Below are 16,610 nucleotides of genomic sequence, written 5' to 3'. Positions count from 1 at the left end.
ACGTAACGCTGACTCTCGCCGATGGGGGAGAGGGTTGACTACTCCAAGATTCCTGGTCATGTTGACACTACGTGGTCAGCAGGGTAAGTTCTGCCTGGGTCATCATGGCTCGCTGGGGGCAAATGAGCTTGTGGCGTGGAGGATGGGGCAAGTGTAGATAGTCTGGAGGGCGTGGGAGCCGCGGAGGGCGTGTCTCTTGAATTAATCCAAACCTCCTGAAACAAGGTCCTGGCCTTGAGGTCCACCTTCTTGGCTGGGGAGAGCAGACCTGCCTCTCGGGAGGGGGGTGGGGGGGGGGGATGACACATGAACTTAGGTCGTGTGTCAGTATGAGAGTGACCTGTTTTAGAGTTGTAAAGGTCAGGTACGTCGTTGACTGTGATGCTTTACCGTGGAAGAACTATATCACGAGCACGTATTATGTTCCTATGATACACACACACACACACACACACACACACACACACACACACACACAAATATGATCTTTTCTGGTATGTCAGTTTGGGACGGATATGCAAATTCCATACAATGAAGAACGGAGATGGTGAAGGGAACTCTGGGGGGAAATTACGTAGACATGAGGGGCCGCGGACGATCAACCTGCTACTGGCACATGATATCGTCCTCGTCAGAAATGAATGAAAGACCACACATGGGAGTAGGTGCTGCAGCCCCACCAGCTTGGTGTGTCATACCCTCGCCATGTGAGACTGGTGACTGACCGAGCTACGGGGGTGGACAACACCACCTGAAATAGATAAAAGGCCGAGAGGTAAGACCACATATATTGTAGGCGGTGGAGCTTGGTATAGTATATCCTGGGTCAGGAGGGTGGGACACCACGGTGGGTTGACCCAGGACAGTATAGCCTGGGTCAGGAGAGTGGGGCTGACCCGGGACAGTACAGCCTGGCTCAGGAGACAGACAGGAGTTAAAGTAGATCCCTCACGCCAGAGAGCCACATTGCCCTCCCCTCCTGCTGCCTGTACATTCTGGTGGTTATATAATGGAAGGTATTTTGGGTGAGTGGGATACACCCTTCCTTCCCAGAGGAGCAACGCTGTAGGGAAGGTTGGTGATCCTCAACTTGAACATGCAGCGTATGACCTCTACACTTCACTCCCGCCACGTACATTGGCTGCAGAATACTAAACCAACACCACCACATGCCTGCTACAGCATACTACTCCACCAGCATCATGTGTCTGCTACAGAAGACCACACCACCAGCACCATATATACCACCAGCACCATATGTCTGATGATGAAGGTGGTTCAGTAAGTGGAGTGGTCAGTATTATTATGGTGAGGGATTGCCTCGTGTTGTACATGTCTCAGGTTGTTATATTGATCAGATAGCAGTACTGCCATGATGTAGACTGTACGTCATCAGTGTGACAGTATCACACTTATGACGGTGTCACAAGCGTTGTCGTCATCATCAACCATACGCTAAATATGCGGAACTGATACAGTGTATGATAGCAGGGGTCAGTTGTGTAAGGTGCGCGCGTACTTCACTTGATGGTGTGTCATGAAAGCAGCATCATGTTTTCCTAACTCTCAAGTAAGATATGTGATGATTCTTAATCGCGTCTTCACACCTAGTACTGAAAGCCAGGACGCCAAGTGTGAAGCCAGATGTGTCATGCTTGACTATTCGTGATGGGGTTGTGTATGTATGGTGACGTAACAGGATAGGCCAGTCTGTCTCCACAGTGGATCACCACAGTCATCCTTGCCCAGTTGCTCAGGAACAGATCGTGATAGAAAGCCTGACGCACCAGGAGCTAGAGGAGGAGGAGGAGTGAGGAAGGAAGGAAGGAAGGAAGGATCCTTCCTAGGCTGGCAGAGCTCTCCACCCGGGCACCACTGCTGACCAACTCTAGTGGGATTTATTTTGTCCCCTCTGTATTAATGTCTGATATTGTTACGACAAATGTTGAGTATCGTATAGAATTATTATCATTATTATTATTATTATTATTATTATTATTATTATTATTATTATTATTATTATTATTATTATCATTATCATTATTATTATTATCATTATTATTATTATTATTATCATTATTATTATTATTATTATTATTATTATTATTATTATTATTATTATCATTATTATTATTATTATTATTATCATTATTATTATTATTATTATTATTATTATTATTATTATTATTATTATTATTATTATTATTATTATTATTATTATTATTATTATCATTATTATTATTATTATTATTATTATTATTATTATTATTATCATTATTATTATTATTATTATTATTATTATGATAATTGTAAATGTCATTATTATTATTTTGTTGGTTGGAAGGTGTGGTTAGTTGAGTCATCCATTTTCTTCACTGTTGGGAATCATTACCATTGTTTTATCCTCACATTGTCCGTTCCTGTGTGGATTTATTCTCTGAATGATAGGAATGATAATGATGATGATAATAATAACAATAATGATAATGATAATACTAGGAAGATGGTGGTGTCAAGGGAGGAAGCCTTGCTAATATGATGACTGATCTTTTCAGTGTCATGACACATATACACGTTTGGATATGTTTATGTTGACAGTCACGTGTACTGCAGGTGTGGTCAACATTGTACCGGGTGTGATGCTGGAGGGAACTGTAGTGGTATGTATGTAGGGCAACAGTGTTGGGTAAGGGGGGCCAGGGTGTGTGCATTGCCTTGAGGCAATGCACACACCCTGGCTCCTTGATTAGCGAAGGCATAAAACTTTGACGATACGCCGAGGTGTAGTCACTGCCAGGTGGGAGAGGTGACAGTGACCCGTGGTGGTTGTGATGATGAGGGCATGACAGTGACCCGTTGTGGTTGTGGTACTGAGGGTATGACAGTGACCCGTTGTGGTTGTGGTACTGAGGGTATGACAGTGACCCGTTGTGGTTGTGGTACTGAGGGTATGACAGTGACCCGTTGTGGTTGTGGTACTGAGGGTATGACAGTGACCCGTTGTGGTTGTGGTACTGAGGGTATGACAGATGACCCGTTGTGGTTGTGGTAATGAGGGTATGACAGTGACCCGTTGTGGTTGTGGTACTGAGGGTATGACAGATGACAGCCACTGAGGTTGTAACGTACAGTGTTGGTCATGGAAGGTTATCTGTGTTGGGCAAAGACGAGTTGGATCAAGAGGAAGATAGAGCCGTGGATAGACCTAGTGCTTATGTATTCGTTCAGAGATACTATGTTGCGGTGAACAGGAGCAGCAGTGTGTGTGTGTGTGTGTGTGTGTGTGTGTGTGTGTGTGGCTTTGTTAACCGGGACAGTATGTATCTGGGACCTGGATGGTATTGCCTGGGACAATCCTCTAGCATGAGTACACTACAGATACAGTATATATGTGGGAGATGGGCGGTGTGCCCTGGGACCAGCCTCCACAGTACAGTACCCTCCACGTCCCTTGATGTTTAACCTCGTTTGCTAAACCATGTTCAGCCCCCCCCCCCCCTCGTATGTGTAGTACACGCCATTAAAAATATATTTTTCGGGTGGGTCCGATGAATTTCAAAATGATCAATACTTCCCCTGTTGTCTTGGTAGGGTTGATAAACTGATTGTGAATCATATTTCGTGGTAATTATGGTAGCCCCACACTTTAGCTTCTTCCATCCACATCAACATAACATTTATTATGGCAAAGTCCTGGAAATGTCGCCAGAAATCAATATATTACGATGCCATGGAAGCAGGGCTGCCAGTGTGAGGCCAGACCACTGAGCATCTCTGAAAATCCTTCGTCCATGGTGTCATATTGTTTCACACCAAAATTAATAAGGTAGTAATTTTACGTGTGTACTTAATGCTGTTACTCTTAACGTTATGGTAGTTGTGTAGAGGCTGGTAATACCCGAGGAACAAGGATTATTGTGTCCGACCGACGTCAGAAATCCTTCAAGTTAACATCGATATAGAAAATGGTACGTCCTTTTGTATAATAACACAAACAACTTTTGTTTATGTTCTTAAGGTTTTGTTGATATGTTTGGTTTTATGTGAAAACTTTTATCCGTAACTTTGGACGGAACCAGAACTTTGGTGAAATAGTTTGGCGTTCTTGCTAGATGGATGTGTAACTTTTCATTAGTTAGCTGAGAAGTGGACGACCCTGGGAGTGGTGCTCGGGTAACCCCATCATAAACTGCAGTGCCTCTGCTTTCCTTCACAGTCGTGATCACCTCATCCAGCTACTGTACAGGATGAGAACAGAGACCTTTGAAAATCCCGGCTGACATACGCCTTACAAGCGGGAGGGAGGGAGGCTCTTGGTGTCAGCGGGACGACGGTTCTCTTCTGCGCCTGCGTGACATCCACGACTGGACGCTGGACTGTCGTCGTTGTACTCTGATGATCGGCTGAGCTGTCACTCGCGCAGCTGTTGAACCTCGGCTAGTGTGTGTGTGTGTGTGTGTGTGTGTGTGTGTGTGTGTGTGTGTGACAATATCTTCGAAGGGTTGGGATGAGTTCACATAGAGAAAAAATCAGACTAATTGTTTTCCAAGTATAGATAAAGGTTTATAGAATCGTTTTGATAGAACTTGACATTGTTTCAGCGTAGAATAAAGTCTGTATCTTTTGTCAGCAGCAGTTGATGGTAATTTTATACCTGGGTCATCTCGTGTCATCCATCGTAACATTACATGTGGGTTAAGGTTGCCAGACTTTCCGTAAAGGTTGTATATGTAAAGTGGGAGCCGGAGGTGAGACGGGGTCAGTGAACCTAGTTGAGTCAGGGGTACGACAGTGTCGGATCCCAGCTTATAGAGTCAGGCCTGACATCTCTTATCTCGCCATGATTCTTCCTCGCGCTCCTCCGCCCACCATTGTGGATAAAAAGGTCATCCCGGCAGGCAGACAGACCCGAGATGTAGAGCACAGGTTACCTTGATGTTCCACATTACTGGGTATTATTACATATTGGTTCCTCATTGGAAGGACTCAGCATATCCACGCGTCACCCACCGTGGAGGTGTAGCCCTACATCATAACCGTGTTGGTCAAGTCTCAGTGGACCTTGATGCTGTGTTTAGTGTGAGCTTTTGTTGTTGTTTGACTTCTGGTACTGGTGAGGACAGGGGATGGGAACACACTGTTATACCGGGTAAGTACAGAGGTGACATGACTCATGGCGACCTGCTACCAGTAATGCAGGATTAGTTAAGAAGATTAGGTTGACAGAGGGAGAGATGAGGCTAGGAGGTGTGGCAGGAGTCCTACGGCACGGGTGCAGGAGCAGGTGTGGCAGAGGTCCCGTAGGAGAGGCGCGTCTCATGCTGTAGTTGCAGGAGGTGGCGTGCCGAGGTCCCGAAAGAAGGAAGAGTTACGGACGTCCCGTAGGTTTACTGTAGGTGTGGCAGATGGCAAGCAGTCCAGACTCCGTAGTTTGGAAAGCATGTGGTGGTTGCTGAGGTAGGGTTGTGCTGCTGGAGGGAGCAGGCGTGTCAGGCTGATTGTAGGTGTTACAACAGGTGGGCAGAACGCAAGGTCCCTACAAGGCCCGTAATAACAAATGAAGGAGTTTGATCACTGACGATGGAGAAGCCCCAGAGGCTACCGTGGGGAAGTTGAGTCTGTAGTTGTATACATATGCTCTGGGAACATTGAGGAACGTGTGGAAAAAGAGGTAGTTATGTTTAGGTCTTGTGACGGATGCTGAAATTTTGTGCTCTGCTGCAGGAAGCGTGGCCGTGAGTCCCGGCTGCTGCAGGAGACTGAGGCTATGGCAGATAAGGCACTAGAGAGCCCCTGCTTGAGAGTGATCAGCTAATCCCGACGGGGGAGGACCTGTACCCGGCAGAGCTGTTCCAGCCAGCCGGGTTGTGCGGCCAGGGCGGGCCACAACTCGCCCTGGGTGCGGCCAAGGCGGGCCACACCTCGCTTTGGGTGCGGCCAGGGTGGGCCACACCTCGCTTTGGGTGCGGCCAGGGTGGGCCACACCTCGCCATGGGTGATAATGACAGAACGAGGCCCTCGCCGCGGGTGGTAATGGCCAAGCGACGGCAGTCCAGGTCAGTGGCGGTGGCCCCACAGGGATGAGGGAAAGATCATAGGTGACAGTCAAGATGCCAGGATGTGGTCAGGCCAGGTCATGACGGCGAGTCATGTGTGGGTGTGTGACTGCCTCATGACCGTATGGCTTCTGTGTCAGGGTTATGTGTGACAGCCGAGAGGGTGTGCTGCACCATGATTACATCCAGATACCATGGGTAGATGTACACTGGTGGCATGAACTACTGACCATAAGTGAGCATGGGCCCGCATAGGTTCGAATCAAGGGTGCGTCATTCGGCTCACACCCAACCTAGGTGTTCATCCTTCCCTTGAGGCTGGTTGTTAAATGTGTGCCAAGCTTACGCTCGTATGGGTGTTTCTGTATATACAAGGTTAAGAAACGGGGCAAAGCGAGTGTATAACTTTCTCCCCATAACACACAAATTGTAATTACACACACACACACACACACACACACACACACACACACACACACACACACACATACATACACACACACACACACACACTGGCCTCTGTTATGTAACGGTTAGCGTTACTGATCATGAGCCATCACAGGCCAACGTGGGATCGGACCCGCATGAGTTCGAATCATAGATACGTTGGACGGTTTACACCCAACCCAGGTGTTCATTTTCTCTCGGGGTTGGTCGATAGAGAGCTACCTGGCGTAGGGTGGGTGGGATGTGTGTTTGTGTTCGTTCATACACACATGGGAGTAAAGACATGATACGTATACACAAGGTCAAAAGGCGGGGCAACACGAGTGTAAAACCCTCCGTTACACGCAAATTGCAATCACTTCTTGACGTATGTAGATGGAGAGCAGAGAGCTGGGTTACCGGGGTAGGCTAGAGGCTTGAAATTTGCCCACCTTGGAAGACAGATGAGTGAGGGGTGACCTGATGGTAATGTTTAAGTTTTCAAATCATCGATGACCCCGAGAGTGAGCAGTTCCTCAAGAGATGTAGGGAGAGGACAACCACAACCACACATCAAACCAGAAACTCGTTAAAACAGATGTAAGGAAGTCCTTGTGTGGTATATAAGTAGTGGATGAATGGAACAGGTTGTAGTGTAAGTGTAGTGGATGAATGGAACAAAATAACTGAGGACATAGTTAATACAGACATTTTACATAAATTTAAGAAGTTGTATGATTATAGAAAATGTTCAGGAGATGATGGCCCACGAGTGTACAACACCATACCCGTACAAGACAGTGTGGTAATTACCAACACGTAGGTACAGTACCATCCTCCATCCGGGTCACAGTTACCGCGAAGTGGAGGCTGGCTCGGGAAGTGGCGGGATGGGCAGATGTAGATGGGCATAAGTGAGTTATGGTTGGGAACAGACATGTTATGAGTGAAAATGATCTGGGAATCAACACTGCTCATGCAGATATCTGTGTTGTCTGGCAGGTGTGGGATGGCCATGTACCTGTGTGTGTGTGTGTGTGTGTGTGTGTGAGAATGTGGTTACCTAGGTGTCTTTCCATGTTGGTATAGTCAGGTGAGAGAGGTTTACCTTCATGCTGCACCATCTCTTAAACCCCCATTACCTGTGGTGAGATTTTTGCCGTCAGGCAGGGTTGCGCGTAGTGCTCGCTCACTGCAGGGAACTCTAGAATGAAGAATTATGTGTGGTGTGAGTTGCAAGTTGTCCAGTATTATGTGTGAGGTGGAGAATGTGTGTCTGTGGGCTGACTGTCAGCAACATACATGATGGCGAAGAGAGAAAGTACTGCAGCCTGGGTCAGGGAGAGTACCTACATTTAGTGTTGGCTGTCTGTGCCGTGTGACAAACCCTCCCTAAGTAACCCCAGTGGTAGTACCTCCCTGGGTGGTGATCGTCTGCTTGGAGTGTGATCACTGTGTGTGTGTGTGTGTGTGTGTGTGTGTGTATATGTTGCGTTGTCCCGCCTCTTAACATGACACATGTACAGTATCATGTCTCTATTCTTATGATGTATGCACGCTCACACGCACCTTGATGTATTACTGGTCATGATCCTGACCTTGGTGATCCATAGTAGGTCAAGGTCCTGACCTTGCTGATCCATGGAAGGTCAAGGTCCTGACCTTGCTGATCCATGGTAGGTCAAGGTCCTGACCTTGCTGATCCATGGAAGGTCATGGTCCTGACCTTGCTGATCCATGGAGGGTCATGGTCCTGACCTTGGTGATCCATGGAAGGTCATGATCCTGACCTTGCTGATCCATGGTAGGTCAAGGTCCTGACCTTGCTGATCCATGGAGGGTCATGGTCCTGACCTTGGTGATCCATGGAAGGTCATGATCCTGACCTTGCTGATCCATGGAGGGTCATGGTCCTGACCTTGGTGATCCATGGAAGGTCATGATCCTGACCTTGGTGATCCATGGAAGGTCATGATCCTGACCTTGGTGATCCATGGAGGGTCATGGTCCTGACCTTGGTGATCCATGGTAGGTCATGATCCTGACCTTGGTGATCCATGGAAGGTCATGATCCTGACCTTGGTGATCCATGGAAGGTCATGGTCCTGACCTTGCTGATCCATGGAAGGTCATGGTCCTGACCTTGCTGATCCATGGAAGGTCATGGTCCTGACCTTGGTGATCCATGGAGGGTCATGGTCCTGACCTTGGTGATCCATGGAAGGTCATGATCCTGACCTTGGTGATCCATGGAAGGTCATGATCCTGACCTTGCTGATCCATGGAGGGTCATGGTCCTGACCTTGGTGATCCATGGAAGGTCATGATCCTGACCTTGGTGATCCATGGAAGGTCATGATCCTGACCTTGGTGATCCATGGAGGGTCATGGTCCTGACCTTGGTGATCCATGGAAGGTCATGATCCTGACCTTGGTGATCCATGGAAGGTCATGATCCTGACCTTGGTGATCCATGGAAGGTCATGATCCTGACCTTGGTGATCCATGGAAGGTCATGATCCTGACCTTGCTGATCCATGGAAGGTCATGGTCCTGACCTTGGTGATCCATGGAGGGTCATGGTCCTGACCTTGGTGATCCATGGAGGGTCATGATCCTGACCTTGCTGATCCATGGTAGGTCAAGGTCCTGACCTTGCTGATCCATGGTAGGTCAAGGTCCTGACCTTGCTGATCCATGGAAGGTCATGGTCCTGACCTTGCTGATCCATGGAAGGTCATGGTCCTGACCTTGCTGATCCATGGTAGGTCATGATCCTGACCTTGGTGATCCATGGAAGGTCATGGTCCTGACCTTGCTGATCCATGGAGGGTCATGATCCTGACCTTGGTGATCCATGGAAGGTCATGATCCTGACCTTGGTGATCCATGGAAGGTCATGATCCTGACCTTGCTGATCCATGGAAGGTCATGATCCTGACCTTGCTGATCCATGGAAGGTCATGATCCTGACCTTGCTGATCCATGGAAGGTCATGATCCTGACCTTGCTGATCCATGGAAGGTCATGATCCTGACCTTGCTGATCCATGGAAGGTCATGATCCTGACCTTGCTGATCCATGGAAGGTCATGATCCTGACCTTGGTGATCCATGGAAGGTCATGATCCTGACCTTGCTGATCCATGGAAGGTCATGATCCTGACCTTGCTGATCCATGGTAGGTCATGATCCTGACCTTGGTGATCCATGGAAGGTCATGATCCTGACCTTGGTGATCCATGGAAGGTCATGATCCTGACCTTGCTGATCCATGGAAGGTCATGATCCTGACCTTGGTGATCCATGGAAGGTCATGGTCCTGACCTTGGTGATCCATGGAAGGTCATGATCCTGACCTAGCTGATCCATGGAAGGTCATGATCCTGACCTTGGTGATCCATGGAAGGTCATGATCCTGACCTTGGTGATCCATGGAAGGTCATGATCCTGACCTTGCTGATCCATGGAAGGTCATGATCCTGACCTTGCTGATCCATGGTAGGTCATGATCCTGACCTTGGTGATCCATGGAAGGTCATGATCCTGACCTTGGTGATCCATGGAAGGTCATGATCCTGACCTTGCTGATCCATGGAAGGTCATGATCCTGACCTTGGTGATCCATGGAAGGTCATTATCCTGACCTTGGTGATCCATGGAAGGTCATGATCCTGACCTTGCTGATCCATGGAAGGTCATGATCCTGACCTTGGTGATCCATGGAAGGTCGTGATCCTGACCTTGCTGATCCATGGAAGGTCATGATCCTGACCTTGGTGATCCAGTTATCTTCCTGCTTTTGATGTCGATATATCACAAAATGAATTTCTCTTTCATTATTGTTCATCATTCTCTTTATACTGTATTATATAATGACAATTTGTTGATATATTTGAATACGAGACACTGAACCTCTGATATAATTTTCATGAATCTTCGTCCATATTCTATATACGTAAATCAGGTATAACACAAAGGTAGAGGGCAGAATATGTTGCAGTTGTGATATTAACTTCTTTGCACATGTATCCATGTTTCCCCCGGTAGTGATAAAGTTTAATGTTGTGTTTGCAGGTGTGGTGCACGAGGTTCCCAGGATTGGTAGTGATGGCGAGAGTGAGGAGGCTTCAGGGGCCAGTGATGAAGTCACCTCACCAGTCAACGTTAAACTCAGGCAGAACAAAAATCGACGTATTACCCAAGAGGCGAGTGTTACTCTCTTTCCTTCTGTGCTCACATGTTCTCATTACACGTCTCCTGACTCTCCGGAGTATACCACATGTCATAATATGGATACACTTGATGTAAGAAATACTGGAATAAAGTTGTAGTTATGTTACTTACTGAGTTGTCTCTAAAGATGCGGGGTTATTACATCAGGGAAGAGGAACACCTTCATATTCCTGTTTGATGATAGACCTTCTCTACCGTGTAGCTTATAAGTACCAGATATTGGGGTGTAAGGCATCAACCACAGTCTTGAATAGTCATCAGTTTCAGTTTTAGCTTATGGTATAATTATTTTCCTCACAATATCTGATACTTATTTTCCCAACTACGAGAAATCAGAAATCAGGTTTGTCAGTCGTGATACGGTAGCCTTATCCACTCCATGCCTTCCAGTCAGCATGTGGGATTAAGTGTGAGGATCCCAGGTGTGCAACATGAACTCACCTCAAAGGTTAATACCCAAGTGCTCTTGATCAGTCCCATACACTGATGATGGGTAGGTGAGCAGACAGTATGTGATCATTATGTGACTCCTGTGCCGCCTGTTCACTTTTGTGGGTGTTTCATTATATTAGATTAATTACTCAAAACAGTTGTTAGAGATACTGAACCAGAAAGGAGTTAAGCTTACCGTTGGATTGTTTACGGTCCATCATGTTCTCCTGTACAAGAGAACAACAGTCAGTTGCTGAAGATATGAACATGTCACGTCACGTAACATTTTGACATGTGAGTTACAACATGTGAGATGTCTGTTATACTGCCTGTTATCTGTTAACGTTACCGGTTACACCAAGAGTACGCTATATGAAGTGCTAGTATTTTGAAAGCTGTTCTTTGTAGAGTTCTTTTATAGATACCTTTCAACATACATATGACAGTGTTACAACGGTGCACTCAATCATCCATCACCAGGCTTAGTGTTGTGAGTGGCACTGTGATGACCCGTCATAGTAAGTGATTTTATGTTTGCACTGTGGGTAGTTGTCAGAGTGATACAGCTTATCTGTAAACTGTTCGAGATTTACGAATTGTGATGTTAGGGTTGGCAAGGAAAATATGGAGTTGTACAAGTAAAACGTTGGGTATATGGAAAGGGTTGGCAGAGATAATGAGAAGTGATACACAAGATAGAAGAGAATATAATGTAGTGAGAAGTTATGGCTGCAGTAGTGAAGTGACTTCAATGAAGTAATGAAAAACGTTAAATGACATTTGAAAGTCAGACAAATACCTCACAATTTTATGTTTGTTTTGATTATTGTTTACTGAGCTAAGCTTAACTAGCCGTAGTGTGCGGTTGTGCGATGACGTTTAGTTGTGCATAGTTGGTTACCTGGTGTTATTTTACAAGACTGCGATTGGAAAAATAGCTCTGGGAATGTCTTTGGGAGAAAGATGATATTTGTTGCTACCTGAGGTGCACGCTTCTCTGCCCATTATCATGGTACTAGGGTGTTCTCAGCTTTGCTGAACTGTTTCCCGGACGTCTTAACACGTGGAATATTGATAGCATTTTATCTGTCATGATTTGGAACAAAATGACTGATGTTCGCACCGTAAAATCACTGGAGGTGAACGAGAATGTAGGCGGTGTTGATGTGTCGACCCAGCTGGCTGGTGCTGCTGGCGGGCAGCAACCAAGCGGGTCAGGTTTTGTCCTGCATATTTCCACTGAAATGATCCATGTAGATGGAAAGCCACAAAACTTGCTCAGAAAACATGTTAGAATAAAGAAAATGTGCTGCGAGGAGGTGATGCGCAGCAAGGTATCCTGATGACCAGCGTCCCGCACCAAGTGTGGGGAGTGATGGACTCATCCCATACATCCCAGACTCGTCCCAGTGACGCATTACCACATTAAACTTCCGTTGTAACGAACTTTCATGGAAATTTTCGTTACTTCCCGAACTTAGTCTGAGGGAGTCCAGAGGTCCCGTCCCATAGAAGCCGAATTCCGATATATTGAAGTCCATTAGAGTGGAAGTTTAATGTATCAAGAAGATCAACAATGAAAACTAAAGGGACTGCCATAGGCCACTTTCGGTAATGTACGTATGACATGTGATTTTTTAAGTGTCTCTCAGCATGAGAGACCATAGGATATGCCAAGGAAAACCAGGATCAGGCAGAACCTTCGTGTATGTCAGGTAAGGAGGCACTGGTCTTCCCCGACCTACGTTAACCACTCGTCATCCATGGTTGTGGCAGCGCGTTCAGTTCAGACTCACCTTTGGCCAATCAGTGACCATCATCCAGATGACGTCATCAACCCTCCCATTTCCAGCCATTCAGAATCCTCTTAGATGACGTGCTGAGAGGACATTGGCCATCAGATTGGCTTCTTTTATCACATATATCATCATCGTTGTTCGCTTTTTAATTATATTGAGCCAATCCCCTGCTGGGCCAAAGTTCCTTTAAAATGGGTTTAAATAGATGACAGTTTTTCCAGGGTAGCTGGACCTAGTCTCTGTACCTCAGGTGTTTTCGATGCCCAAATAGAGATCGTCTCCCCTATATAGCTTGTTGGGAGCACGAGACAGGAGCTGAAGAAGGAAAAGAAAATAAATAAAGAAAGAAAAGGAGTAGTTTGGGCCGACTGACTGATGTAAACCACTAATTACCTTATCATTGCTGGTGCAGCCATAGCATTTTGCCTGTCCCTTTTATGGTGTGGCTCAAGTTTTGAGCTGCTACCTTGTGAGGTGGCTTCCGTTACACATACCTTGAGTTCCTAGTGTACCGCCAGGGCCTTACTGAGGCAAGACATTATCTCAGGACTTGAGTTATCAGTTGGGGAGTCAATAAGGAAATGCAGCTAAGCCATACTTGTGACCAGATGGTCCCTTAGCATCGACTGATATACAGGTATTGATGGTCTCCATGTGATGGGCTGTCCCAGAGTAGATACAAGCCTCCATCTTTCTACTATGAAGCCAATATTTGGATTTGGTAGCCATCAGCACATAGACCATCGTGATGCAATGACGGGGTCTTGTGCTCAGGGAAGGTCATATGCCCAAATCACTCCTTATCCTTAAGTCATCTCTGTGGGCTTATCCTTGAGTCATTTGGGTGGGCTTATACTTGAAGTCATCTATGTGGGCTTATGCTTGAGTCATCTATGTGGGCTTATGCTTGAGTCATCTATGTGGGCTTATGCTTGAGTCATCTATGTGGGCTTGTCCTTGATTCATCGATGTGGGCTTATCCTAGAGTCATTTGTGTGGGCTTATACTTGAATCAGGTATGTGGGCTTATCCTTGAGTCATCTATGTGGGCTTATCTTTGAGTCATGTATGTGTGCTTATCCTTGAGTCATCCATGTGGGCTTGTCCTTGGGTCATCTATATGTGCTTATCCATGAGTCATCTATGTGGGCTTATACTTGAGTCATTTGTGTGGGCTTATACTTGAATCAGGTATGTGGGCTTATCCTTGAGGCATCTATGTGGCTTATCCTTGAGTCAGGTATGTGGGCTTATCTTTGAGTCATATATGTGGGCTTATCCTTGAGTCATATATGTGGGCTTATCTTTGAGTCATCTATGTGGGCTTGTCCTTGAGTCATCTATGTGGGCTTATCCTTGAGTCAGGTATGTGAGTGTATCCTTGAGTCAGGTATGTGGGTTTATCCTTTAGTCAGCTATATGGGATTGTCCTTGAGTCATCTATGTGTGCTTATCCCTGAGTCATCTATGTGGGCTTGTCCTTGAGCCATCTATGTGTGCTTATCCCTGAGTCATCTATGTGGGCTTGTCCTTGAGTCATGTATGTGTGCTTATCCCTGAGTTATCTATGTGGGCTTATCCTTGAGTCAGGTATGTGGTCTTATCCTTGAGTCAGCTATGTGGGATTATCTTTGAGTCATTTATGTGGGTTTGTCTTTGAGTTATCTATGTGTGCTTATCCCTGAGTCACCTTTGTGGGCTTATCCTTGAGTCAGCTATGTGGGCTTATCCTTGAGTCAGCTATGCGGGCTTATCCTTGAGTCAGCTGTGTGAGCTTTTACTTGAGTCACCTATGTGGGTTTATCCTTGAGTCAGGTATGTGGACTTATCCTTGAGTCATCTATGTGAGCTTATCCTTGAGTCAGGTATGTGGACGGATCCAAGAGTTGTCTATGTGGGGTTATCCTTAAATCAGGTATGTGGGCTTATCCTTGAGTCATCTATGTGTGCTTATCCCTGAGTCAGCTATGTGGGCTTATCCCTGAGTCATCTATGTGGGCTTATCCTTGAGTCAGGTATGTGGACTTAATCCTTGAGTTAGGTATGCGGGCTTATTCTTGAGTCAACTATGTGGGCTAATCCGTGAGTCATGTATGTGTGCTTATCCCTGAGTCAGGTATATGGGCTTATTGAGTCATCTGTATGGGCTTATCCATGAATCACGTATGTGGGCTTATCCGTGAGTCAGGTATGTAGGCTTATCCAAGAGTTATCTATGTGGGGTTATCCTTGAATCAGGTATGTGGGCTTATCCTTGAATCAGCTATGTGGACTTATCCTTGAGTCAGCTATATGGGCTTATCCTTGAGTCAGCTGTGTGAGCTTATACTTGAGTCACCTATGTGGGTTTATCCTTGAGTCAGGTATGTAGACTTATCCAAGAGTTATCTATGTGGGGTTGTCCTTGAATCAGGTATGCGGACTTTTGGAATATCCTCACCTGGCCCCCTCTGTTCCTTCTTTTGGAAAATTAAAAAAAAAAACGAGAGGGGAGGATTTCCAGCCCCCCGCTCCCTCCCCTTTTAGTCGCCTTCTACGACACGCAGGGAATACGTGGGAAGTATTCTTAATCCCCTATCCCCAGGGATAATATATATATATATATATATATATATATATATATATATATATATATATATATATATATATATATATATATATATATATATCCCTGGGGATAGGGGAGAAAGAATACTTCCCACGTATTCCCTGCGTGTCGTAGAAGGCGACTAAAAGGGAAGGGAGCGTGGGGCTGGAAATCCTCCCCTCTTAATTTTTTTCTTTTTTTCCAAAGGAAGGAACAGAGAAGTGCGCCGAGTGAGGATGTTTCCTCACAGGCCCAGTCCTCTGTTCTTAACGCTACCTCGCTGACGTGGGAAATATACACACGGAAATATACATACCTACACAGCTTTCCATGGTTTACCCCAGACGCTTCACATGCCCTGATTCAACCCACTGACAGCACGTCAACCCCGGTATACCACATCGATCCAATTCACTCTATTCCTTGCCCTCCTTTCACCCTCCTGCATGTTCAGGCCCCGATCACACAAAATCTTTTCACTCCATCTTTCCATCTCCAATTTGGTCTCCCACTTCTCCTTGTTCGCTCCACCTCCGACACATATATCCTCTTGGTCAATCTTTCCTCACTCATTCTCTCCATGTGCCCAAACCATTTCAAAACACCCTCTTCTGCTCTCTCAACCACGCTCTTTTTATTTCCACACATCTCTCTCACCCTTACGTTACTTAGTTGATCAAACCACCTCACACCACACATTGTCCTCAAACATCTCATTTCCAGCACATCCATCCTCCTGCGCACAACTCTATCCATAGCCCACGCCTCGCAAGCATACAACATTGTTGAACCACTATTCCTTCAAACATACCATTTTTGCTTTCGAGATAACTGTTCTCGACTTCCACACATTCTTCAAGGCTCCAGAATTTTCGCCCCCTCCCCCACTCTATGATCACTTCCGCTGCCATGGATCCATCCGCTGCCAGATTCCACTCCAGATATCTAAAAACATTTACTCCTCCAGTGTTTCTCCATTTCAAACTTACCTCCCAATTGATTGACCCCCAACCATACTGTACCTAATAACCTTGCTGCTTATTCACATTTACTCTTAACTTTCTTCTTTCACACC

General features: G+C 46.0%; 1 protein-coding gene across 1 annotated transcript in view; it reads left to right on the top strand.

Annotated features, from left to right (window-relative positions):
* LOC139748915 (cyclin-dependent kinase 16-like) overlaps nucleotides 1-16,610 on the top strand; it is a 652,185-nt gene that overhangs the window by 552,141 nt on the left and 83,434 nt on the right. Inside the window, exons 2-3 of the mRNA XM_071662277.1 lie at nucleotides 10,559-10,808; nucleotides 12,228-12,483. Coding sequence (XP_071518378.1) covers nucleotides 10,559-10,808; nucleotides 12,228-12,483 — 506 coding nt within the window. The remainder of the gene's footprint in view (nucleotides 1-10,558; nucleotides 10,809-12,227; nucleotides 12,484-16,610) is intronic.

This window comes from Panulirus ornatus, chromosome 6 (genome assembly GCF_036320965.1).
Source record: "Panulirus ornatus isolate Po-2019 chromosome 6, ASM3632096v1, whole genome shotgun sequence".
NCBI lineage: Eukaryota > Metazoa > Arthropoda > Malacostraca > Decapoda > Palinuridae > Panulirus > Panulirus ornatus.
The sequence above is the reverse complement of the archived record's forward strand: the minus strand, read 5'-3'. Positions and strand labels throughout refer to the sequence as shown.